General features: G+C 42.5%; 1 protein-coding gene across 1 annotated transcript in view; it reads right to left on the bottom strand.

The window, feature by feature from the left end:
* Positions 1–26,573, bottom strand: part of rpgrip1 (RPGR interacting protein 1) — a 106,503-nt gene extending 79,930 nt beyond the window's left edge. Inside the window, exons 1-6 of the mRNA XM_051922475.1 lie at positions 26,568–26,573; positions 24,813–24,943; positions 13,132–13,406; positions 5,708–5,816; positions 5,587–5,601; positions 4,492–4,635 (exon numbers count right to left, since the gene is read on the bottom strand). Coding sequence (XP_051778435.1) covers positions 4,492–4,635; positions 5,587–5,601; positions 5,708–5,816; positions 13,132–13,406; positions 24,813–24,943; positions 26,568–26,573 — 680 coding nt within the window. The remainder of the gene's footprint in view (positions 1–4,491; positions 4,636–5,586; positions 5,602–5,707; positions 5,817–13,131; positions 13,407–24,812; positions 24,944–26,567) is intronic.
* Positions 26,574–26,885: the final 312 nt, after the last annotated feature.

Below are 26,885 nucleotides of genomic sequence, written 5' to 3'. Positions count from 1 at the left end.
ATCACAAAGAGCTTAAAGGAGGCAAAAAGGATTTGGCTGAAAGTTGACAAGCCACACACACTCAATCCAAACTCAAGCAATTCCAGTGCTCAGGTGTTAGAAGAAGATGTGGACAAAAGCTAATGTCCTGATTCAAGTTTTAACACATTTTCTCTCTCACTGCCACCTTCTTCCATTGACCAGTATCCCCTTATCATCACTACTACATTAATAACTCCTACCATTTCAACTGGAATGGCCAGTGACAATCAGTGTGGTCTGTCCATAAGTGGAGACCAAGTAGGGAGACAGCTGGCGAAGCTACACACAAGAAAAGTTCCAGGCCAGATGGATTCAACCCTCGAGTTTTTAAGGCCTGTGCTGACCAACATTGTGGTGTCCTCTGTCACCTGTTCAGTCCAGAAAGTGCTGTTACTGTGGAACACATCTTGCATTGTTCCTGTTCCTAAGAAGGCAGACATCTCTTCACCTAATGACTACGGGCCAGTGGCACCTACGACTCACATCATGAAGGCCTTTGAGAGACTGGTCCTGGACTATATAAGTACCCTTGTGGTAGACCAACTGGACCCACTGCAGTTTGCCTATCATACAAAAATTGGAGTGGAGGATGAAATTACATATCTGCTTGACAAAGCGTATTCTCACCTGGACAAAGCTGGCAGCACTGTGAGTAACTCTAATACCATCCAACCATCCCTGTTAAGGGGTAAACTCAGAGATTTGCAGATGGAGGAGCCCATGGTGTCCTGGATGATCGACTATCTGTCATCAGACTGCAGTTTGTGAGACTCAAGGACTGTGTTTCTGATACAAATGTGAGGAACACTGGAGACCCAACAAGTAACAGTCCTGTTTCCTTTATTCTTCTCTCTGTCCACCTCCGACTACAAATATAACAACAGGTCATGTCACTTGCAGAAATTCTCAGATGGTTCTGCACTTATGTGGTGTATTGATAAGGAGGATGAATCAGAGGAGAGGAGTGAGGTGGAGAAGTTTGTTTTTAGGTGCAAAGAGAATTGTCTGCAACTTAACATCAGCAAAACTGTGGAACTGGTTATTGGCTTTCACCGTACCAAAGAGCCTCTGTGTCCAGTCACTACTAAAGGAGTGGATGTAGATGTGGTCCACTCCTACAAATACTTGGGGGTCTACTTCATTGACAGGTTGGACTGATCTCAGAATACAGGGGAGCTGTATAAGAAAGGGCAGAGCAGGCTCTTCTTCCTTAGGACATTGTGTTCTTTTAATGTGGGAAGTGACATCCTTCAAGCTTTCTACATTTCTGTGATGGCCAGTGTGATTTTTAATGCTGTGGTGTGCTGGGCTGGTAACACCACTTCAAGAGAGGCCCACTGAATCAACAATCTAATTGAAACGGCAGGTTCAGTTATGGGATGCACTCTGAACCCCCTGGACGTCAAAGCAAAGGAGAGAATTAAAACAAAACTGAGTGCCATTATGAACAATGCTGCACATCCTCTCCCTGACACACCAACACTGAGGACTTTCAGCCAACAAATCACTCAGCAAATGTGTGTCAAGAAACACTAAGGGGGCTGCTTTATACCAACAGCAATAGGTCTACATAATTCCTCACTGGGACTGGAACAGCCAAGTTGGACATTTTGTGTCTTTTTGATTGTCTTGCTTTATAGTCATTGTGGTGTGTGTTCCGACCAAATTGTCAATCTATCAAGCCCATAAAGAGCTCATGGAAAGGAAGACCCACCTTCACCAGAGCACATCTGAATGAACCCCAAGGGTCTGCAGTTCTCACCCTGCCATTATTGGCTGGCAGAGGTCCCTTAGTGGTTATGTATGAGTGGCCCTGAGTCTTGGGGAACTTCCCACAAAGTCTTCTTCTTCTTCTTTCGGCTGCTCCAGTTAGGGGTTGCCACAGTGGATCATCTTCTTCCATATCTTTCTGTCCTCTGCATCTTGTTCTGTTACACCCATCACCTGCATGTCCTCTCTCACCACATCCATAAACCTTCTCTTAGGCCTTCCTCTTTTTCTCTTCCCTGGCAGCTCTATCTTTAGCATCCTTCTCCCAATATACTCAGCATCTCTCCTCTGCACATGTCCAAACCAACGCAATCTCGCCTCTCTGACTTAGTCTCCCAACCGTCCAACTTGAGCTGACCCTCTAATGTACTCATTTCTAATCCTGTCCATCCTCGTCACACCCAGTGCAAATCTTAGCATCTTTAACTCTGCCACCTCCAGCTCTGTCTCCTGCTTTCTGGTCAGTGCCACCGTCTCCAACCCATATAACATAGCTGGTCTCACTACCTTCCTATAGACCTTCCCTTTCACTCTTGCTGATATTCGTCTGTCACAAATCACTCCTGACACTCTTCTCCACCCTGCCTGCACTGTCTTTTTCACTGCTCTTCTACAATTCCCATTACTCTGTACTGTTGATCCCAAGTATTTAAACTCATCCACCTTCACCATCTCTACTCCCTGCATCCTCACCATTCCACTGACCTCCCTCTCATTTACACACATGTATTCTGTCTTGTTCCTACTGACCTTCATTCCTCTCCTCTCTAGAGCATATCTCCACCTCTCCAGGGTCTCCTCAACCTGCTCCCTACTATCGCTGCACATCACAATGTCATCAGCAAACATCATAGTCCACGGGGACTCCTGTCTAATCTCATCTGTCAACCTGTCCATCATTATTGCAAATAAGAAAGGGCTCAGAGCTGATCCCTGATGTAACCCCACCTCCAACTTGAATGCATCCGTCACTCCTACCGCAGACCTCACCACTGTCACACTTCCCTCATACATATCCTGTACAACTCTTACGTACTTCTCTGCCACTCCCGACTTCCTCATACAATACCACAACTCCTCTCAAGACACCCTGTCATATGCTTTCTGTAGGTCCACAAAGACACAATGCAACTCCTTCTGGCCTTCTCTAAACTTCTCCATCAACATCCTCAGAGCAAACATCGTATCTGTGTTGCTCTTTCTTGGCATGAAACCATACTGCTGTTCACTAATCATCACCTCACTTCTTAACCGAGCTTCCACTACTCTTTCCCATGACTTCATGCGGTGGCTCATCATTTTTATTTCCCTGTAGCTACTGCAGTCCGGCACATCCCCCTTTTTCTTAAATATCAGCACCAGTACACTTCTTCTCCACTCCTCAGGCATCCTCTCACTTTCCAAGATTCTATTAAACAATCTGGTTAAAAACTGGACTGCCATCTCTCCTAAACACCTCCATGCTTCCACAGGTATGTCATCTGGACCAATGGCCTTTCCATTCTTCATCCTCTTCATATCTGTCCTTACTTCCTCCTTGCTAATCTGTTGCACTTCCTGATTCACTATCTCCACATCATCTAACCTCTTCTCTCTCTCGTTCTCTTCATTCATCAGCCTCTCAAAGTACTCTTTCCATCTGCTCAACTCTCCTCGCTTGTGAGTACGTTTCCATCTTTATCCTTTATCACTCTAACCTGCTCCACATCTTTCCCAGCTCGGTCCCTCTGTCTAGCCAATCGGTACAGGTCCTTTTCTCCCTCCTTAGTGTCCAACCTCTCATACAACTCATCATACGCCTTCTCTTTAGCCTTTGCCACCTCTCTCTTCACCTTGTGCCTTATCTCCTTGTACTCTTGTCTACTTTCTGAATCTCTCTGACTATCCCACTTCTTCTTTGCCATCCTCTTCCTCTGTATACCCTCCTGTACTCCCCCATTCCACCACCAGGTTTCCTTTTCCTCCTTCCTCTGTCCAGATGTCACACCAAGCACCCTTCTTGCTGTCACCCTTACTACATCTGCTATAGTTTCCCAGCTGTCTGGTAACTCTTCGCTACCACCCAGTGCCTGTCTCACCTCCTCTGAACTCCACCTTGCAGTCTTCCTTTTCCAACTTTCACCATTTGATCCTTGGCTCTGCCCTCACTCTCTTCCTTCTTCTTAATCTCTAACATCATCCTACAGACCACCATCCTATGCTGCCTAACTACACTTTCCCCTGCCACCACTTTGAAGTCTACAAATCTCCTTCAGATCAACTCTTCTGCACAAGATGTAATCTACCTGTGTGCATCTCCCACAAAATATAAGGGACATAAGAGTACATAATTGTACACATAGAAACTAAAATAACAAAATATAGAATTATGCAAATATTAGAGATAAATGACAATAAAAACATAAACATTTGAATTAAAAATGAACAAAAAACGATATCAAAAATAAATTTAATTGTAAGCCAGGGAAGGAACGCAGGCTTAAAATGACATGTTCTGAATCTGGAACTGAGCCTAACTGTGAAACTGAGGCCTCCCTTCAGGGTTTATGGAGACCCTGCTAAGATCCCAACAGTCATCTGCATTTGGGCTTTGTACTTTTTAATTAATTTTAACATTGCCCAATATGAGACAGCTTGTCGAACACAACAGCAGTTCTGACAGAAAGGCTAACGCTGTGTGAAATTCTGTTGGCCTCTCACCTGTGCTTGTCAGCGTGCTGTTTGCGTAGCTCTTGAAGGATTTCCTCCATTTGCATCTCTTTGGATTTCAGACACTGCTTCACATACTCAGCTGCTGTCTCCAGCTCTGCCATCTTGGAATGCTGAGATTCGGTCAAGGTGGATCTGAATGGAAAGAGAGAAGCCAGTGAAATTCAGGAATCTGTTCTATGGATAAGTCAAGGTCTGTATCTGCCAAGGAGAGGATTTTTAACTCAAAATAGCCCATCTGGCTTCAGACTTGAATAGTATGGACTACGCCAAGGGCACTGGGCAGATGGCAAGTCCACATCACATACACTTTGTGTTGAGTGACGATAACACTGTGTTTGCTTTTAGATATGTCAACTTTAAGCACTAGAATTGAGAATCCACAGCCAATGCATATCGAGGCATAGCAACTGCCTTGCAGAGAGCTGAGAGACACGAGTGTCAAAAGACATTACGTCATCCACAGAGCATAAAATAGAGAATAAAGCATCACAGATATTAGCTTATTTAATAACAAGCACAAACTCTGACAGGTGAACACCATAAAATTATGAAGTGATTTCTAAAGGAGGACCTCATCTTCTTCTATTCATACATTCATTTTCTAAATTGCTTTGTCCAGTTTGAAGTCACTGGGAGCAGAAAGCTATCCCTGCTACTTGGGACACAAAGCGATTGTAATACTCCCGTCTCTATCCCTCTCATCTGGTGGTCATCTCTGAGAGAACAGCAGCAGTGGAACTGAAACTCAAGTCCCTGCCATGATGAGCAGACTTCATATCTTTCAAAGCTCCAAACTCAATTTTCACTTCTGCTGACTTGTAGAGTGTGAGTAGCTGGGAGGGATGCGTCACCCTGAGTGAATTCATCAGCAGCCCTTATGTTTTCATGAATAGAAGACCAGTAGAATAACAGAACCGCACAATATGAAGATTTCTCAGCTTGCAATACTCTTCTTATTTGGGACACTGGGTTTGTAAGCTACCTATTGCCTCACGCCATAAGGTGAGTCTTTGAAAATTGAAGGGCAAAGGAAAAAGGGTTAAATGTAGACTGGGAAAAAATGTAAAAAGCTGTTTGACTAACCTGAGCCGTGAGTATCTGCATAAAGAAAGAAAAAACAAAGTTAATGAGATAATAACACCATTAATATCGCCATTAGTTGTGTGAAGTTAGTCTCAGCTTAATTCAACAAAGACGCACTCACAGCTGTTCAACCTCTGCTTGCATTTCATCCAAAGTGTTTGTTCCAAGCCTTGGTGGAGCAGTTTTTGTAGGCCTCCTCACCTCTATATCTGTGTTCTGGACTCTTGGACCTAAAATAACAACCATGGACAGGTCACCTAGACAGGAAAGCATCACAGAAACTTTAGTTGCATACAGGTGTTCTTTCCTTTTTGTTCTTGCTGTTTAAGGCTAACATCTTTCTTCACCAGCTTGAAGGCTTCCTTTCATTATTATAAGCCTGATGATTGCTTCACCCAGGATGCTAGTATTGCAATAAATGTTCACACGTTTGGTCATGAATTCTGGGACCGCGTAGTTAGTGATGGTCTATTGTCTGTTCCTAGTATAATAATGATTAGTGTAGAACTGTAAAAAGTGTTGTTCACATTGAATTTGCTGGGTTCGCCGGTGACCTTGTTCACCGAATATTTCCCTGAAACTTTGTTCCAGTGCCCCATGATGCTGTAATAAGCATAAGTTTAATATGTCACTATACTCTGTGTAGATATATCTTATAAATTTACCTTTTTCTATTCATATGCACAGTTGACACAGAGCCAGATTTACCACAGGGGTTCACCATATAAGAACTGCTAGGCAAGCATTATAAGACAAGACAGTTATGGACAACTGCGAAGTGGGCAGTCAGACTCAGGACTGTCGTATACTATTTTTGTCTGTCAAAGTCAGCATGAAACTGTACCCTCTTTGCCTTGTTTGTAATTGCATGATTCACCTAAGTGGGGACCTGCACATGATGAAAGAAAAGATGGCGCCGACTGTTGAGGCACGCCGTCAGCCGTTTTGGCTTTCTTTTGTTTCTCGTTAGTCTTGCTTTTTTCTCGGCTTACCTGCTCCTGTTGATGCTCTTTTCTTGACTCGATGAGTCCTTATGATCGCCTCACCCTTCTGGCTCTTCGAACAAGTGTGGGTGGTTTCTCAACATCTGACCCTTGAGTTCAGTCAAACCTTTGGCTGACTGTTTGAGGAAGTCCCAGCCTTCCTCATCACTGCCCACGGCTTGGCCGGTTGCCGATGGAAACGCCGCTGCCGGGGGAAGCACGGAGGCACCAGGGCTTGGCTCCGAGCTTCCCGGATCCTTTCTAGGAACAACTTTCCTGGCTCCCAACATGAGGTAATGCTGCCGGAATGCCATTTGCCTTCGGATGCTCCGGTATACCTCCCTGCCTCGCTCCATCAACGCCGTCGGGGGGTGAACTTTAACAACCTACGCCACATCATGATAATGTCAGCCGCCACAGCTGGTGCATCTTTGTTAACGTTGTCCCAGCCAGTTCGTTTTGCGCTGATAAATGCCAGATCGGTCGTGAACAAAACTTTTATCCTGAAAGACTTTTTTCTCTCCAATCGTCTGGATTTTTTATGTACCGCTGAAACCTGGATTTTACCGGGCGAGACGCTCCCACTCACTGAAGTTTTGCCCCCGGGATGTTCCTTTATCAACACACCGAGAGTGCAGCACCGTGGTGGGGGCCTATTGACCTTATTTAAATCTGATTTTATCTGCAACCGCCCTTCCTTTCCCCTTTCTTTTTCCCCTTCAACTTTTGAGCTCAGTATGTTTGAACTAGTTTGCTCACCACCGCTGCTGTGCACACTCATCTATCACCCTCCAAAATATAATAAGGACTTTTTAGATGAATTTGCAGCTTTCCTGGCTGATATTACCTGCGGATATGATCGCTTCCTTTGACTCCGTGAAAAACCCGAACTACAAAGAGGACTATTTCATTTATGTTAGGTAGAATGCCCAAAGGGGACTGGGCGGTCTCGTGGCCTGGAACCCCTGCAGAATTTATTTTTTTCTCCAGCCTTCTGGAGTTTTTTTTTGTTTTTTCTGTCCACCCTGACCATTGGACCTTACTCCTTTCTATGTTAATTAATGTTGTCTTATTTTAATTTCTTATTTTGTCTTTTATTTTTCTTCTCTTCATTATGTAAAGCACTTTGAGCTACTTTTTGTATGAAAATGTGCTATATAAATAAATGTTGTTGTTGTTGTTGTTTGTTTGGGTGATTTTAATATCCATGTTTGCTGTCCCGTTAAACCTCTAGCAAAAGACTTTCTGGACCTTATTGACTCCTTTGGTCTCTCTCAACTAGTGAACGGACCAACACATGGACAGGTTCACACATTGGACCTGCCTCCCAGCTTTTCTGATCATTCGCCTGTTTTGTTTAATCTGGATTTGGTCTCTGTTGAGCATGGTAAATCCACCACTACCCGTCCCTTCCGTGTCATTCCCCCCTCTGCTGCTGAAGTTTTTGCAGCTGCTTTTTCACCAATTTCCACGTCATGTGAATCCACGGATGTTGATGTTTTATTGCAAACCTTCCACACTTCCTGTTGTTCTGTGATGGATGTTGTAGCCCCACTCAAACGGAGACAATCCAAAGTCAAGTATGACCCATGGCTAAATGAACAAACTCGTTCCATCAGGCAAAACTGTAGGCGGCTAGAACGTAAATGGAGGAAAGACGGTCTCACTGTTACCTTCGATTGCATGAGAGACACGTGGTCCCAATACCAGAGAGCAGTCAGAGGTGCAAGGAACCGTTTTTTCGCTGATATCATCTTAAAAAATTCTGGCAATCAACGTGTCTTATACAACACACTAAATGCTGTCCTCTCTCCAGCTGTAACTGTTTTCTCTTCTGCTTCCACTGCTCTTTGTAATCAGATCCTCACGTTTTTTCTGGATAAGGTCACGAACATTAGATCCCAGATCTCCATTTCTTCTTCTGGCTCTGTTGATTTAGCCGCTCCTGCACACGGCTCCCTCACCAGCTTTGAACCCATTTCGCTTCACCATCTGGAAAAAATCGTCACCTCAATGAAGCCTTCGGGCTCTCCGGACGATGTGGTGCCATCCAGACTGCTGAAAGATGTGTTTCCTGCAATTCGATACGATGTTCTAAAGATCATAACTAGTAGTATATCCTCGGCTATAGTTCCTCGTGCTTTCAAACACGCAGTTGTACATCCAATTGTGAAAAAACCTGATCTTGACCCTGCCGTTCTTTCCAATCTTCGTCCAATCTCCAAACTACCTTTCTTGTCAAAAATATTAGAAAAAGTAGTTTATGAGCAATTAACTCATGGACCTTTTTCAGTCAGGCTTTAGGCCCCAACACAGCACAGAAACCGCGCATTTACGTGTCCTAAATGATGTCCTTTTGGCATTGGACTCGGGACTCCACATGATTATGGTTCTTCTCGACTTATCTGCTGCTTTCGACACAATCGACCACGACATCATGATCTCCCGACTCGAATCCTGGGCTGGTGTATCTGGCTTAGCCCTCGACTGGTTCAGGTCATATTTCTGCAACAGGACCCTTAGAGTCATGTTAGACGATTTTTCATCTGAATCAGTCCCACTCCCATGTGGGGTCCCCCAAGGTTCCATTTTAGCGCCACTACTTTTTTCAATCTACATCCTGCCTTTAGGTGCAATTTTTAGAAAACATGCAATTTCATATCACCTATATGCTGACGACTGCCAAATTTATTTCTCCCTCAAGCCAACTGACTCCACCAAACCTCTTCTCAACTGCTTATCTGACATTAAGGACTGGCTGGCTGTAAACTTCCTTCACCTGAACGATTCAAAAACTGAGGTCATTGTTTTTAGTCCCGACTGCAAACAGATTCCACCCCTTGGCCTCGATTCTCTTCCCACTCCAGTAACTTCGTCTGTCTCCAATCTTGGAATTAAAATGGATTCGTTCCTGAAAATGGATGCTCAAGTCAACAGCACAGTAAAATCCTGCTTTTTCCATCTCAGGTGAATCGCCAAACTCAAGCCTATTCTGTCAAACCACCTCCTGGAATCAGTAATCCATGCATTCATTACGTCCCGGCTTGACTACTCTAATTCCTGCCTTTATGGTATCACTAAAGCCACTCTTTCTAGACTCCAACTGGTTCAAAATGCGGCTGCAAGGCTTCTAACTGGAAGCAGCAGAAGCAAACACATTACACCGATTTTAAAAACCCTACACTGGCTGCCGGTTAGATTCAGAATCGATTTTAAGATACTCCTCTTAACCTATAAGACATTAAACGGTCTAGCCCCCGCCTACTTGAGTGTCTTGCTCCATCGTCACAATCCCCCTCGTGTTCTTAGATCCGCAGATCAGCTGCTCCTAACCGTTCCCAAGGTACGTTTTAAAGCTCGTGGTGAAAGGGCTTTTTCTGTCTGTGCACCCAAGCTCTGGAAATCCCTACCCTTAGTGGTTAGGCAAGCCACTTCAGTCGCCACTTTCAAATCACGCCTAAAAACGCACTTCTTCACATTGGCTTTAAATTCTTAACCTGTTTCATTTTCCACTTACTTTTTGCTATTTCTTTATTTTATTGGGTCCCCTGACCTGTTTTTAGTATTCTCTGTTCTAATTCTCTCTTAATGTTTGTTTTTAACTTTTTGCTCTTAGTCTCCTGCGGTGGGTTGGCACCTTGCCCAGGATTGGTTCCCTGCCTTGTGCCCTGTGTTGGCTGGGATTGGCTCCAGCGGACCCCCGTGACCCTGTGTTCGGATTCAGCGGGTTGGAAAATGGATGGATGGATGGCTCTTAGTCTCACTTGTCCTAACTGTACAGCGCTTTGGTCAGTTGTAATGCTGTGTTTTTAAGCGCTCAACAAATAAATATGGTATGGTATGGTAAAGAGTATAAAGCCTTGGAACTTTGCCCGGCACACCTTTGAAGCTGACAGACGGACGGTAGATAGCGTCATCCGATCCTGAAAATCCTTCCACTGCAATGGCGAAAATGGCAGACTCTACACATCAGGCCCCCACTCCCAAACTGGGTTTTTGTCATCGGCTTCCTTCGTCTGTTATGCAGCATAAGCCGCCATTAAAAAAAGCTAAGTTATTTCTCCTATGTGATTTCTTAACGTCGTATCACTAAGGGAGGGGTATCGCCTTTTTATATCATATCTATGTAGTTTTGGGTTATGTAACACGCCACAATTATAAAAGAACTCATTCCCAGGGGGCTAGCGCTCTCTGCTAGATACAGATGCTTTGTGATGCCAAAGTCACACGGCAAAGCTGAAGCAGGCATGTTGGATAGGGATGTCACCACCAGATTGTGCACATCCAGAACTTTCTCTCACACGTACTGTAAGCTGATTTCACCTCGCGGTTTATGGTGCATGTGTGATGTCAACACTCATTCTGTACATTATTAGTGCGACCAGATAAAGGATTGTCACGTGTGTTTTTTCCTGATCCAAGTTTGGATTGAATTAATATTTCTTGTGCGATTCTTCATGTACATTTTTTCAACAGTTCTCCGACTTCATTTCTGGCTAATGCTTTTTGATCTTTTCTTAACATTTCTGGCTTGTCAAAATATCGGCCTGTCGCTCAAGTAAGGATCCTGCATGCATCCTTGACCTCGCTTCATCTCCTGACCATTTTGAATAAAATTTTTTCAATGATTTCAGTGAAGAAAGACCAGTCAGAGATGACCTTTAACCCCCTACCTAGCTGATATCAGATGCACCAACCTCTGAAACTTCTCCCCACCTGCCAACCAGGAACTGCATCCTGACCACGTGTTGTGGTGTTAGATTTTGTATACAAGTTGATAAATATTTTGTATGTCTGTATTTGAAACTTAGACAGTGCAATATAATATTAGTGTCACATCATTAATAAGAACAGCAATGGTTTGATGTTTAAGAACTCTATCTCCCCCCCCCCCCCCCAGTCTTTAGGACTGAGTCTTTGTAATTTTTGACGGGGTTTTGGGGAAGTGCCTGAAACCATTTTGAGAAGTGATTCTCTGCAGGACTCTCTTAATCAACCCCCACAGGAAAGCCAGACTACCTAGCTGGCATGCATCAGCTGAACAAATGGCTTTGGGGGCAGGTGTGAAAGGTATTGTGTGCCCCCATTGGTCTGAAGTATGGCTGTTTGGGATTGGTTTGAATCAGAGGCCATTCTGTAGCATGACGCCCTATTGGTGGAAGGGTTTGAACAAAGAATGTAGAAATTCGGTTGCTTTACCCCTCCTTCTCCTTTTCTTTCTCTCTCACCATCATGATGAAGGAGCATCACACACACCATGAACCGAAAAGAAGACCACACTGAGAAGCACAACTTGGCAGCCATATTGAGACAGGCATGTGGCCTGTCCTGAAGAAAGCCATAAAATGATGACTTAACTAGAAAACTAACAAGTCTGAAACTACACATCAGCATTTATCAGGTTGTATGGTCGACAGTGTTCACTTGTACTTTGCTTATTGTTGTTATTTTACGAATATCATCAGTAATATTTTATTTAAGTTGTGAATTAACCCCTGCTTGTCTTTTACTGTATGTAATTGCCTGATGTTACAGATGTAGACTGGAAGGTGGGCAGTTATAAGTTATAAAGTACAATACCTTATAAACAGTGGTAAGTCTATGGGATTTGAAGAATTCTGACAAAGGTTACACATTAAAGATTACAAAACGGGAACGTAGAGTAATATAGAGCTCTACCAAGATATAACACCATGGGATGGTGTAAAACATTTGGTGGTGGTTCTCATGCTCAGTCCTGAGGGTCCGCTGTCTCAGCCGACTCTCGTGCCAATTAGCTTCTGCCCTGAGTAAGTGGGCTATTATTTCTCAGTTTCTGTGTTTTGGTGTCAATCCAGAAATTTTAAAACTGTTTTTGTTAGATTTTCACTGGAATATAGTAAGCATTTTTGCATGTTACATGAAGATTGTTTTTATGTTTTCTGTGTTGGTTTTTATGATGTCCAACAACAGCAACACCATCATTCTTATTCAGTTCTTCTGGATGTTCTGCACATCTAACCCATACTTTGCTAATGAACACATTAGCAGGTCTACTGTAACTCTGAATGCAGCCTTCCAGTATTCAGTACTCCGTGTCTGCTACACTCATTCTTAATTTTCATTATGAGAATACAATTAAGAGAGCAATTGCTACAGAAAAGATACATTAATAAATATTCCTTTCTTTCCTGCATTGGTTATTGAATTTTTGGTTGGTGATACTACATATTGGATTAAGGTGGCACAGTGGTAGTGCTGCTACCTTGCTGTAAGGAGACCAGGATTTACGTCCCGCGTCCTCACTGCGTGGAGTTTGCTTGCTCTTACTGTGTCTGCATTGGCTTCTTCGCACAGGCCAAGGACATGCAGGTTTGGTGACTCAGTGATGCTGAATTGGCCCTAGTGAGTGTTTGGTGTGTGTGGGTGCGTGTGTGTTCACCGTGAGATGGACTGTACCCTGTTCGAGGTTTGTTCTTTCCTTATGCCCTCTGCTAGTTGGGACAAACTCTAGCACCCCTGTGACTCTGGTCTGGATAAGGCAGTTTTACACTGGCCAGCCATTAATGAGTCCTGACCTTACCTTTTCGTAACTTTGGGTCCCTTGATCCGTGCAGCCCTGTGTTGACCCGCGCTGGCACCTGGCAATATGGGGAGTGCCGACTTCCCTGCACTTGCAGCTGTTGGTAGGCCACACTGAGCTTGTTCTGTAGGGTATCTTGATGGCGCTCAAGAGTCCTGACTTGGTTCTGCAAGTCCTCCACCAGATCTTCCAGCTCTGTATCTCTGACAGACTGGCGGCCAGTAGCATCTCCACGCTGCCGGTCACTTGTAAGCCGAAGCAGCTTAGTTGCCATTCTAGAAAAAAAAATCAAATTAAAAAAAGAGACTTCTTGGCGTAGCAATGATTGGGAATCCTTAAAGAGGAAAAAGGGTTCAGTATTACAATGGCTCTGTAATTTAAAGTGGCAGTGCTCACAAAATAAGAAACGTCAGGGCTGGCAGCATTTCTGATTTATATTAATGACACAGATTGCAGTTTAGTTAGTAAACTTGCGAAATTTGACACTTGACACTTAAATTGGAGCAATGGCAGACAGTGGAGAGGCAGAACAATTCAGAAAACAATTCAGAAAGACCTGGACAAGCTTCAAAACTGGGAGAACCCTTGGAAAAGTGTGGAAAAGTGCAAAGTGCTACTGTGGAAGAAACCCCCGAGGAAGACGGTTCAATCAATCAGTCTTTATTCAGTCACAGATGAGTACATGGATTCCTCGTTGCAAGGCAGAAGAGCAAAGTTCCGCTTTTTCAGTGGCTTTTTTATATCTTATAACTCCCCCTTCCCCTGATATTGTTTACCTATGCATTTCATTTTATTTTGAGCAGAAATAGCAAACCGTTTCTGTTTTGTGTACGTGTCAGACGGGACCCTAAAGAAGGAAAAGTCATCTTTCCTGTGCCTAACGGGCGCATTCTAAATAAAGAAGTTGTCCTAGGTCAGCTTATTTCAATCTGTCTTATGACAGGCGCCTGTCTGAAAAACCTGCCGTTACAACAAAACCCTTAGTAGCTTGCAAGCAGTTACATTTTCTTTCACACTGCACATGGGCAAAGGTAACGTCAATTATAAATTCAAGATGGGAGACACTGACCTACAGGAAGCAACCTCTGGAAAGAATTTAGGGGTTTATGTGACACAACGTTTTCATCATTTAAGCAATGCACAGATGCGATTTCAAAGACAAATAAAATGTTAGATGATATTACAGGAACTGTTGAATATAAATCAAAGGACGTTACGCTCAAATTATATAATGCACAGGTAAAACTGTGTCTGGAATATTGTGTGCAGATCTGGTCACCACAGTGCAAGAAAGACACAGCAGCACTTGAAGCCGTTCAGAGAAGAACAACAAGGCACATCCCAGGACTTGCAGACATGTCCTACTGTGACAGAATCAGAGAATTAAACCTGGTAGTCTCGAGCAGAGGAGACTGTGTGGAGACCTAATCCAGGTATTTCAAATCCTCAAAGTCACTGATGAAGTAGATCCAGCAGAATTCTTTCAACTTAATGGTGAATCACATAGTCGAGGACATCAGTGGAAATTGAGGAGAACTGCATTTAAAACTGAAGCCAGGAAGCACTTCTTTATGCAAAGAGTTGTGGGACTCTGGAACAAATTACCGAGTACATGGAGTTGAAGCAGAAACCTCGACAACCTTTAAGAAGAATCTGAGTGAGATATTGGGACTCCATACCTATTAGCTAATCAAACAGGCCTGATAGACTGAATGTTCTCATCTCGTTTGTCAGATTTATTATGTATGTTATTATGTATGCATGTTGTTGTTAAGATATGATACTGGAAAAACGGAGTGGTGGCAGAATGAAAAGGCAGTGCACAAGTCATTTCCATTGAGAAAAAAATTGTCATTAATTAAAGCAATAACCGTGGAATAGTTTGAAAAGATATCTGCATTCATAACACTTCTCTTTTCTTCATCTTCTCAGACAGCGCACTGTTCTTGGTAGGTAAGACACTTCCACAGTAAAAATGAGATGATTTCATGCTGGATTAACAAAAACACAGACTATTAAAGTGTGTGTATGAGACAAATGAATAATTAAATCTGTCAACAAAGTAACACCAGTGGCCATTACTTCCCCAGCATTGTGTGCAAGTCTTTGTGAAGACGTGAGGCTAAATCGTTCTTAGTGACTATAAATTAGCTCAGTGTACGTGAGCATTGTTATGTGTTTGTTGGAATGTTCAATCCATGGCCGATTTCTGCTTTACTTCAACGACTCTCTTCTTTTTCTTCCTCTTCCAGTTCTCTGAGGGGTTGATGTGTTTGATCAACTTTCTTCATGCAGCTCTGTCCTGCATGTCCTCCTCAGTCCAGCCTTTTGTCATTCAGATCTTCTTTGACTTCATCCATCCACCATCTCTGCTTTGGCCTCCCTCATTTTTCTCTTCCCCTGTACTTCCATCCATCCATCCATCCATCCATTTTCCAACCCGCTGAATCCGAACACAGGGTCACGGGGGTCTGCTGGAGCCAATCCCAGCCAACACAGGGCACAAGGCAGGAACCAATCCCGGGCAGGGTGCCAACCCAAGGCAGCCCCTGTACTTCATTCCCATCATTCGTTTGCTCACATAGTCATTGTTTCTCCTCATCACGTGTCCATACCACTTCAACCTTCTTTCCTGTACTTTCTCAGATATCTCTCCCACTTTTGTTGTACCTCTGATTGTCTCATTTCTCATTCTGTCATTTTTTGTAACTTCTCAACATTCTCATTTCTGACACACCTAACTTCTCCTGTGCTCCCTTTACTGCCCGAGTCTCAGCTCTGTACGTCATTGCTAGTCTTATGAATGTCTTAAAAACCTTACCATTAACCTTCGCCTTAACTCTTCGATCTTGCAATACTCCTGATACTTTCTTCCAATTGTTTCATCCACACTGCTCTCAATCGGTTATCACTGCATGTAATTTTCCATCTCAGGCTACCACTGATCCTAGATATTTAACTTTATCCACTCTTTTAAATAGATCTCTCTCAAGCTAACTTGTGAATCCTGATCACCATTAAACCTCAGATATTCTGTCTTCTTCCTTCTTCAGCCCTTTATCTTCCAAAGCCCTTCTCCATTCTTCCAACTTCCTTTTCATATTTTCTTGTGCTACTCAACACAATGTCATCAGCAAAAATCCTTCACCAGGGTGATTGGTCCTTTATCCCATGACTCCACACATCCATATCAGAACACAGAGGCTGTGGGGCTTAAAGAAGATCCCTGGTGCAGACCAACTCTAACTTACTTCAACTATTCTCTACCTTCTGGAAATTGATGAATAGATACAGACACATATGCTCATGTTAATTATCATTTTGTTTGAACTGCCAACTTCATGAAACTCAAGAAACAGGCTTTACTTCCAAAACCAGATCTCCAGTGAAGCCTAGGAAATTAGGCCTGGCCTCCAAACTCAAGAAGCAGGCTTAGAATTGTGAATTTCCCATTGGGATTAATAAAGTATCTATCTATCTATCTATTTAGAAGCCTGCACAGACCCAAAAGAGACCAAGCTTTAAGCTTTCTCACAAAAAATAAAGAGGGGAACTGGAAAACCCCTGTATCCAAATGTCAAAACAGTGGCTCCTAAACAATTATGATATTTAGTAACAAAAGGATTCAAAAGCAAAAGAATAGTGTCAAACGTGTAACCCTAAAATGAAATCTTTAAAGAAAAGTACCAAGTTCAGAAACCAGAAGATCAAAACAAGTTTGTACAAAACAAATTCAACAAGAAAGTGAAGCGTGTCAACACAAACTGAATGTAGCTAATGCTTCAGAAAAGCCCAGACCTGTCTCTTAGCTGCAGCATTAGGGGGTCCTGCCCCCTTAGGGTCAACATACTGTTTACAAGGTACATAAGACAATAGTACTATATAATTACTAAGCAAGCAGTATTCATTAAGAAATAATAATATACAAAGAACAAAAAAAACAAAATATGTTCAATGAAAAGTCTAAATGAGTGTCACCAACGTCTCCAGTCTCTGAAAAATGGCTGTTTGATGTCTCATATCAACCTCATGGCACATACTTCTGGCTTTGTTACCACTCTTGACATTAGCTACATCTGTCTTCCCTTCAGTAATGACCCCAAAATCTAAATAAAAGTTGCTTGTGAGGATTAGACAGAAATTTCCTGGTGGTCACGACAACCTCGGGGACCATTTGAAGCCTGTAGTTCTCTCTTTCATTTCCTAACTGCGTCATTCTCCCCTGCCTAGTGACAAAACCTAATGCACCCAGCGCTCTTGATTGTGAGACCTTCTCAATTTCGTAAGAGCAGCCCTCCTTACATGTGCTCTGTGATTAACTTCTGCATGGTGGTCATCCAAACTGTGGGCTCAAACTGCTAACCATGTCACTCAGATTCACTTCTCTTTTCTTGTGGTCTTTAACATCTTCATCTGAGATCTTATCAGCCTGGAGTCCTTACTGTTTTCTTGTGCTTTTTCACTCTCACCCCCTCCTAGGCTGGCATCATACTACAAGACTTTGACTCTGATAGCACTTCAATTATTTTATGTTCAGGTATTGATTACTATGGTCTGCGTCTCTTGGGACATATGACATCTTGAGGGAAGGGTGCAGTTTTCTAAAAACGTTGTATGGAGAGTTGGTTGAACAGGGTTAGAAAATAAACGGTATTAGAAACGTTATCCTGAGTGTGTCTCTACTTCAGCCTAAAGAACACTACACAATTGGTTATTATCTTAATATATCTGTATGCTCTTCCTTTCTTGTTATCTAATGTTAATGACAATTTACAGCTTAAAATGAAGGAATTGAAAAGAGCAAGAGATTGCACAGATAACAGATAGATAGATAGATAGATAGATAGATAGATAGATAGATAGATAGATAGATAGATAGATAGATAGATAGATAGATAGATAGATAGATAGATAGATAGATAGATAGATAGGGAAATTCACGTACTCCAGCAGCAGCATACTGATAAGGAAACAATATTAAATTAAAGAGTGATAAAAACACAGTTCAAGTTAAACAGTGTAAGTTGGAGAGTGCGAGGCAGGTATAACAGACAGGTAACTTTGTATAATGTTAACATTTCCCCCCCCCCCCCGGGTGGAACTGAAGAGTCGCATAATTTGGGGGAGGAACGATCTTCTCAGTCTGTCAGTGGAGCAGGAAAGTGACAGCAGTCTGTCGCTGAAGCTGCTCCTCTGTCTGGAGATGATACTGTTTAGTGGATGCAGTGGATTCTCCATGATTGACAGGAGCCTGCTGAGCGCCCGTCGCTCTGCCACAGATGTCAAACTGTCTAGCTCTATGCCAACAATAGAGCCTGCCTTCCTCACCAGTTTGTCCAGTTGTGAGGCGTCTTTCTTCTTAATGCTGCTTCCCCAGCACACCACCGCGTAGAAGAGGGCGCTCGTCACAACCGTCTGATAGAACATCTGCAGCATCTTATTGCAGATGTTGAAGGACGCCAGCCTTTTAAGGAAGTATAGTCAGCTCTGTCCTCTCTTGCACAGAGCATCAGTAATGGCAGTCCAGTCCAATTTATCATCCAGCTGCACTCCCAGGTATTTATAGGTTTGCACCCTCTGCACACAGTCACCTCTGATGATCACGGGGTCCATGAGGGGCCTGGGCCTCCTAAAATCCACCACCAGCTCCTTGGTTTTGCTGGTGTTCAGTTGTACGTGGTTTGAGTCGCACCAATTTACAAAGTCCTTGGTTTTGGTTCCTATACTTTTCCTCCTGCCCACTCCTGACGAAGCCCACAATAGCAGTGTTGTCAGCGAACGTTTGCACGTGGCAGGACTCTGAGTTGTGTTGGAAGTCGGATGTATATAGGCTGAACAGGACTGGAGAAAGTACAGTTCCTTGTGGCGCTCCTACGAGGAGCAAAGCTTTTAGGCAGAGCCATCCATCAGCAGTGTAGCTAGCCAATCATACAAGGCCCAGAGTCTCATGTGGACTTTTGAAATAAACAACAGTAAGTCCGAGAGACCAATTAAGCGAACTAAGAGGAGGAGATGCCGTCTCCATGTGGTGTGCTGAGGCGTGATGGGCTGTGCAAGCACCTCTTAGAGTCAGTGCTTAAGTGGGTAGAATCAGGGTGTGTGTGAAGTTAGGGTGTGAGAGCAGATAATCCAATAATGAATTGGTGAGCTGCACTAATCCCAAGATGATACTCACCTCTTGGTTCAGATATCGATACTTTCCTCCTATGTTCTCTCTAGTATTGTGCTCTTGTGTACTGCTTTTATCATTCTTTGATGATTACACACTTAGACATTCATTATGCACTCTCTATCCCCCAATGTGATGCCATTACTGCTTAGGTCCACAGCGCTGACCCAGTTATTCAATAGTCTTTCATATTTGCCAGTGCTTTATGGGCCCTAAAAGCTGTCCCTAATCTCATGTTCAAGTTCAAATCTATTGCAAAATGTTTACTATTCATCATCATCATCATTGATTTTATTACAGCTTTCCAGGTTTACCAGGGTGGTCTGGTTATCTCCCAAATCCTTTACCTCAATTTTCCCCTTGTCATTTGGCATCACCTTCAACAGTAACTCCTTTGGCTTGCTTTTTTGCCTCATCCGTTCCATCTCCATCTTGTTGCACCTCTTCACCCAGCCATCCCCTTCTTTCCAGTCCACATGCCCAAACCACCATCGTCTGTTTCTCCTCAGTGCATTATCTGTCCTCTCTTAACTCAGCATTCACCTTCCTTTCTGTCTGAGACACTTTTGAAATTAACCTGATTATTCCTATCTTTGCTCTTTCCACTTCTTTGTCCCTTTCTCGTTCCCATATGGTATACAACACTTCCTCACACAGTTGTTATAAAACTTTTCCCTTCAATGCCAGAGAGATTCCTTTAGAGGTCAGAATATAGCACAGCTCCCTAAATTTCTTCCACACTCTCCTCGTCCTCACTTTTGCTTTTGCTTGCACTCAACATTTTACTAAAGAGTCAAAACTTCCCTACTTTCTCCAAAACAACTCTCCACTGTTGATTTAATCACCATATACATTTTCTTGCATTAGGAGTTTTTCAAATACCCCAAGTTACTCTCCAGAGAGTTTTGAGGTCAGAGCGCAGGTTAAAGGCCTTGCTCATGTGCCCAACAGAGTAGATATCGAGTTTTTCATTTCCTACATCAGCATTCTGCTCTCCTCTCACAAATGTTCTTCAAACAAAAGTTGCAACTTCCATTTGCAGATTACCCTTTGTGAGAGATGGCCGGCAGTTCAACCCGACACTGCCTCCCCCAAAACGCTAGGTGGCAGTTTCCCTGGAGTGCCAGGGCATCCTGGGACTTGGAGTTCAGTTTCTCAGCCTTGTTGGGTGCCATGGGTGCCGCCAGGGGAAGCTGTTGAAGGACCTGGAGACTCGTGCTTTGCCTATAGCCCGGACGTATGAGGTAGTCACGAGGACGGAAGCCCTGAAGTACTTCTGGGCTGATTAAAGAGCTTGAATTCTCCGTCTGACCCAGAACTGCTGACAAGTCACATGGGAGGAAAAACAGAAGCTCTTCCAGGTCAAGGACTATTTAAAGGGCTGCTGGGAACCCAGCAAGCTAGCCAGAGTCAGGTGGAGGTGGACGAAGCTTGGTGGGAGGTGTGCAGGAGAAGAATAATAAAGAGAATTGTGATTATTGTGTTTATTGCTTGTAATATAGAAATGAGTAGATTAGAGGGTTGGCTCAGATTGGACGGTTGGGAGACAAAGTCAGAGAGGCGAGATTGCGTTGGTTTGGACATGTGCAGAGGAGAGATGCTGGGTATATTGGAAGAAGGATGCTAAGGATAGAGCTGCCAGGGAAGAGGAAAAAAGGAAGGCCTAAGAGAAGGTTTATGGATGTGGTGAGAGAGGACATGCAGGTGATGGGTGTGACAGAAAGATATGGAAGAAGATGATCCGCTGTGGCAACTCCTAACAGGAGCAGCTGAAAGAAAAAGAAGATAATTGTGGCTGTGGTGTTTTGCGTGCTGTTAATAAGAAGAAAAGGGATACAAACACTTCTTATTGCTTTTACTATGTGTCCTGAGCATCTGTCTGTTGGGATTAAAGGGGCAACAGTAACCCCTAGCATCTTACACTGGCGTAGTCGGCAGGATTCTGGCCAGAGCCCGTGAGGAAAACTATCCTTGTTCTGTCTTACACCTTCATACCACTGCATCTTTTATGTGCCCATCTCTGACAGCCCATGCATTGGATTTTGTTTCTTCCAACACCTCCACCACATACGATGCATGATGATCCACCCATCTGTTCCACTTCTCCTGCCCCTTCACCTCCAACTATCACTGTGGTCTTTCCTCTATTTACCTTGAGTCTTTTTACTTCCATTGGAGCTCTCCATTTCAGTATCAGCTTCTGTATTAATTCCACTTTACTTTTCTCCTTCAATATGAGATCATTGTGACAGTGCATGTTGGCTTTTGTCTGCTTACTTTTCTAGTATGTTATTTTCTAAGATGACTTTCTCACACTTTTCTGAACTGAGTAAGTGCTGTACCAGCATGTCACAGCCAGTGAGAATGGACTCAGAAGAGATACATCGTCATAAACCAAGAGCCAGTGATTTAGATGAAATTGAAACAAATGGTTGTGACCTTAGCAGCAAAATCTGTACCATTAACATGATAAAGAGAGTGCTGAGCTCTTGTCTGGGAATATTTTTCTGCAATGATCCACATGCGTCTGTCATGTAGTATTTAAGGATCTCAAGGGTAAAAAATAAAGTAAATCAGCCAGATTCTGTCACATGTAGGAATTTGTGGAACCATAAGATATGTGTTGTGGTCGTTCTGGTAGTACAATGCCTGCTTTGCCAATTATGACGACAGTCTGAACTTTCTGATTGCAATTCTAAAATACTTTGAAGACAGTAACGAGAGTGTAGAGTTTTCACTTTCTCCCCATGTCTGTGTACGTTTTCCTCCCACATCCCAAAGGTGTTTGCATTAAGATGATTAGTCCGTGAGTGTTAGTGAATGTACGTGTGAGCCCTGCAATGGACTTAGAATCCGCTCTTGTGTTGACTTCCACCCAGAGGTGCAAAAATGGCAGACAACAATAGCAGAAAAAATGAAAGGAGAAGAAGAAGAAATGTAAATCAGCAAAGTGCCAAGTCAAAACCCACAAATCATCCTATCTTTCTACAAAATGAGAACCAAAGTTATAGTAACACAAATGCTAGTTCATTTGAAGAAAACTTGCACTTGCAGAGCATTCTAAATAAAAGTCTGATCAATTATTAAATTAACAAGTCTACAAAATTGCAATACAAAATCAAAGACGCAAGTGATTCTCCTTAATTCTAAACCACTGAAAAAATAGTTGAACTAAGAAATACATTTATAAAGTTAAAAAAAAGATAAACATCGAGAATCGTAACAAGTGTGATAGAGACAGTCTCGATGAAACCCTAAACTGGATTAAAAAAACAAACACAAGGGTCTTTATATTTATCACAAAGCACCGTCTGGCATGCCAATGATCTGAAAGAGTGTCTACACTGCCATCTCACATGAATCCGTAATTAGATTTATACTAAGCCAAGAGGGAGGGAGTTTTACGCGATTAAAGTACACTACAATTCTATCTAGATTAAATTGATTCAGATGTGATATGAATATTAGGGTGGCACTCAAATGGGCATAAAAATTGAATGTTGTAATTTCTCAATTCTCAACCCAGAATGTGTTGAATATACACGTGACATGACAGGCAAGAAATTTAATTTCATTTACAGCATTTTTACTGGTGTCACAAAGTATGTAAAGTTTCAGAAATAAATGAAAATTCCGTACATTCGAAGCTTACTATTAAATATATTCATCATAGGTTTAATGTTGGTCACTAGTATGTGAAATTAAAATGCAGTGTCTCTGCAGTCACTGAATAGCATTCTACTGTGCTTTTCTAGATAACAGTAAATCAAAATTGTATTACATGACATTACAGTCGTTAACTAGAAAATGTTGTCAGTGTGCGGCAGCAACAGTAGATCTCCTACTGTCAGGAAACATCTTCCTGTGTCTGTCTGTAGAACGTATTGTCTTTGCTCCTTATCGCAAGAGCTGTAATCCTGAATAAGTGCAATGCCTCTTTGGGCAAAGTCATTTACAACTCGCAGTTCTCTGACACGATGCACAGCTGCTTGATAGTCTGGGCGATCATTCCATTCTTCTGGACTAACCGAAAGATGGTCACTTGGTAGCATCAAACTTTCGATCAGTTGCTTTGCAGACCATGTAACAAAATTGTGTGTCCATCGGATGGCCGCATATGACCACTTATATGAGTAACTGGCTCAACAACCGGCCACATTGTACTCTGGCTACGTGTCAAAGGTGCAGACAAACTTGCAGCCACGTGATTACTAAAACGCAAACAAAATTGGTAAACAAAATTTCAAATGCAAGCACATTGCTAAGAAGACATAAAAAACGTTGACCCCAATTAAAATTGTGCAGTAAGTTTAAGTACTAAGTACAGAGGAGGTAAATTAAGGACTAATTACCATAAAATAATGTAAACGCTAGTAGTTAAAAAACAACTTGCCAAAAAGTTCACAAATGAAAAACTCACCCAATCACATTCAACAAGCAAATTACTGTAAAGACGCTAAATTAGTGTAATTGTTACAAAGAGAAAACAACAAAATGGCAGGCCATAGTAATAAAGAAGTACATTTGAAAGGATATTTTAAAAAATAAGTAAGAAGTATCATAATTTACCTGCAGTTACTACAGTAGTAGAACCAACATCTGGAGCTGCAACAACACCGAAAGCTGGCGGACCGTCACTAGCTCAAGCTGAACATGACATCTCTAGATTATCGTATATACTCGCGGTTAAGTTCTCCCGAGGATAAGTCGTGTCTTGATTTTACTGTATAATTTCCGGTATTTTATAATGTCAGTCGTATAAGTCGAATGTGGAAAACTCATGCTATTGGTCCAAGAGGTGATGATAGCAGATGGCCTTTTATTTCTATGTATTGTGCCTACGTGACCACACTGTAATACCCCAACTATTCCAAAGCGACGTTTGCACTGATTTGTGTTTTTTGTACCTCACACCCTTATACACCTTTATTGTAAGAGCATCCCTTATCTATGATGGAGCGTTCGATCAGAAGAAAATATGAAGCTGGTTTTAAATTAAAAGTTGTTGAAGTGGTGAAAGAAATTGGTAACTGCACTGCTGCAACAAACTTAGATGTGTCTGAGAAACTGGTGCGAGATTGGAGGAAGCAAGAAGATGTAAAAAAAAATGTGTTGTATTTTTGAACGGGCGTATAAGTCGGGGTTCGTTTTTATGATCAATTTTTTGAGTTTCAAGGCTTGACTTATACGCAAGTAGATACGGTAATTTTAAAATCCATAAAATTATATGGAAACGGACAGCTAGCCCTTTGTAACTGAAAAAATGGTCAACACCTTAAAATTTTTTAAAGTCATTTTTAAGTGCCACCCTAATAAATATGTCTAATGGTGGTCACTCCCTTCACTCATCACCAACACCATTTGGTATTTTCGGAGCCCACTGTACTGAGCACGTTTGTCCTGACCCTTTCTGTTGGTCTCCAGGCCGCCATGTCACAACACTCAGTGCTGAGCCGTGATTCACACGCCTCTGTTATGACTTCTTAAAAGCAGTTAAAGCACAACATCCCACCTCTTCATCTTGTCTTCCTGCTGTCTGGCATACTGTTTAAGCAGATGGTTCTCTTCATGGAGCCTTAGGAACTGATCTTCAAGGTGGTCTCTGGAAACTTTGGACACTCGCTGACGAGTCCGCAGGTCTGTCTCCGACAGGCACGGAGAATTCAGGAGCAGCACAGGTAAAGGAAAATGTTAGAAAGAAAAATTAGTTTGGTAAAACAAAAGAAAAGAAAAAAGAAAGATGTAGCTCTTGTATCATGGCTGGAAAAATGACGGGTTCTAATCAGTTTGATTAAATGATACCATCCCATGATGTCCATCAGCGATTTGGGTGGAATCAAGTCAAGGATTTTAGAGTCTTTATGGCATTTCACAAAATGCAGGGGGCTGACTTAAGGGTCATTCATGTTCTTATCTGAAGTATGAATGAAATTCAATCCATTTTCTTGAAGGAATGCTAAAGTCCAACATCATATGATCACCAAGGCCTTGTTATGAACCTGTGTTTGGCCATACTGTATGAAAAACAGCGTCAAAGTAAAAGTACAATGTCAGCTATGACCAAGGGGTCATCTCAGCTTTCCTGTTGTATATCTTAAAGACAGAGGGCTAATGTCATGAACCTGGGCTTTACAGTTTATGATAATGCAGGCACTAAAATTCTACATGTGTCCATGTTGTGGGAATAGAAATGTTCTCCTGTACTTAATGGTCTGGGTGTCCTTCCCTTCTCCAGTCACTGCTTAACAATACAGCAGCCCCTCAGAAGTATGCAGACAAGTTGGGTCTCAGCTTTTCACGCTACTGGCTCAGTGTTGTGGACCTGGTAGGACATCACCTTAACATTGCTCTTCACTATAAATATACATAGAACACTTAGTCAAGGGGGAACTTTGCACAAATGTTACAAATTGTTTTCTGCAGGCAAGTGAAACAAGTTACTCATTTGTGGGTTTGAATTCAGCATCTTGGAAACCTTTGAGTGTTGACATGATCATACAATTCATGGTCAGATAGTTAAGATGATGGACTCAAAGTCCAGTGGTGTTTTCCTATGGAGGTTAGAACCCTGCTGATTACCAGTTGAGGCACTGGGCTAGAAATCTCAAGGCTACACATACAAGTTCCTATCTACAGATCACTTTATGACCATGGGCATAACCTTTGTGTGATCAAATTCTTAATAACTGTAAACATCTTGTTTTTAGATAAAGACTTCAAGCACTAATGTTTGAAACATCAGGTGAATGGGAAGCAATAACTTCTAGAAGAGAAGAAATTTGACAGCCGAGAGGAGACCATTCAGTCCATTAAGCTTGTTTGTTAAGGTAATAGCTAAGTTGTCACTCCTCTCAGGACCACCCAAAAAAGACACCAATCGATTGCAACGAGTGCAGGATGCAGCTGACAGAACCTTAACTAGGAAAAGAAAATCTGAGCACATCTCTCCAGTTCTGATGTCACTACATTGGTTACCTGTGTCATTTAGAATTGACTTTAAAGTACTGCTTATAGTTTACAAAGCCTTCAATAATCTCGCTCCATCTTATATATCGGAGTGTCTGACATCTTATATTCCAAATTGTAACCTTAGATCTTCAAATGAGTGTGCTTAGAATTCCAAGAGTAAAACTTAAAAGAAGTGGTGAGGCGGCCTTCTGCTGTTATGCACCTAAAATCTGGAATAGCTGACTGATAGAAATCCGCCAGGCTGATACAGTGGAGCACACTGCTAAAAACTCATTACTTTAACATGGCTTTCTCATACCTTCATCTTAGTGTAACCTTGATGCTCTGTATATGCATTTAATTATCATTTTTTTCATGGCTCCACAATCTGTACTAACCCCTACTTTCTCTGTTGTTCTCTTTCTGGTTTTCTGTGGTGGTGACCTGCACCACCACCACCTGATTAGAGCACCGTGACATCCCTACATTGATGGATGGAAGACCAGAAGTCCACATCATCTAATTCTTCCACATGAAGCCTAAAACTATGAGGACTGATTGAGATCATTTATGTTAGGTAGAATGCCCAGGGGGGGATTGGTGGTCTTGTGGCCTCGGAACCCCTGCAGATTTTGTT

This window comes from Erpetoichthys calabaricus, chromosome 2, assembly GCF_900747795.2.
Source record: "Erpetoichthys calabaricus chromosome 2, fErpCal1.3, whole genome shotgun sequence".
Taxonomy (NCBI): Eukaryota; Metazoa; Chordata; class Cladistia; order Polypteriformes; family Polypteridae; genus Erpetoichthys; species Erpetoichthys calabaricus.
Note: the sequence above shows the minus strand (reverse complement) of the source record. Positions and strands in the feature narration are given on the sequence as shown.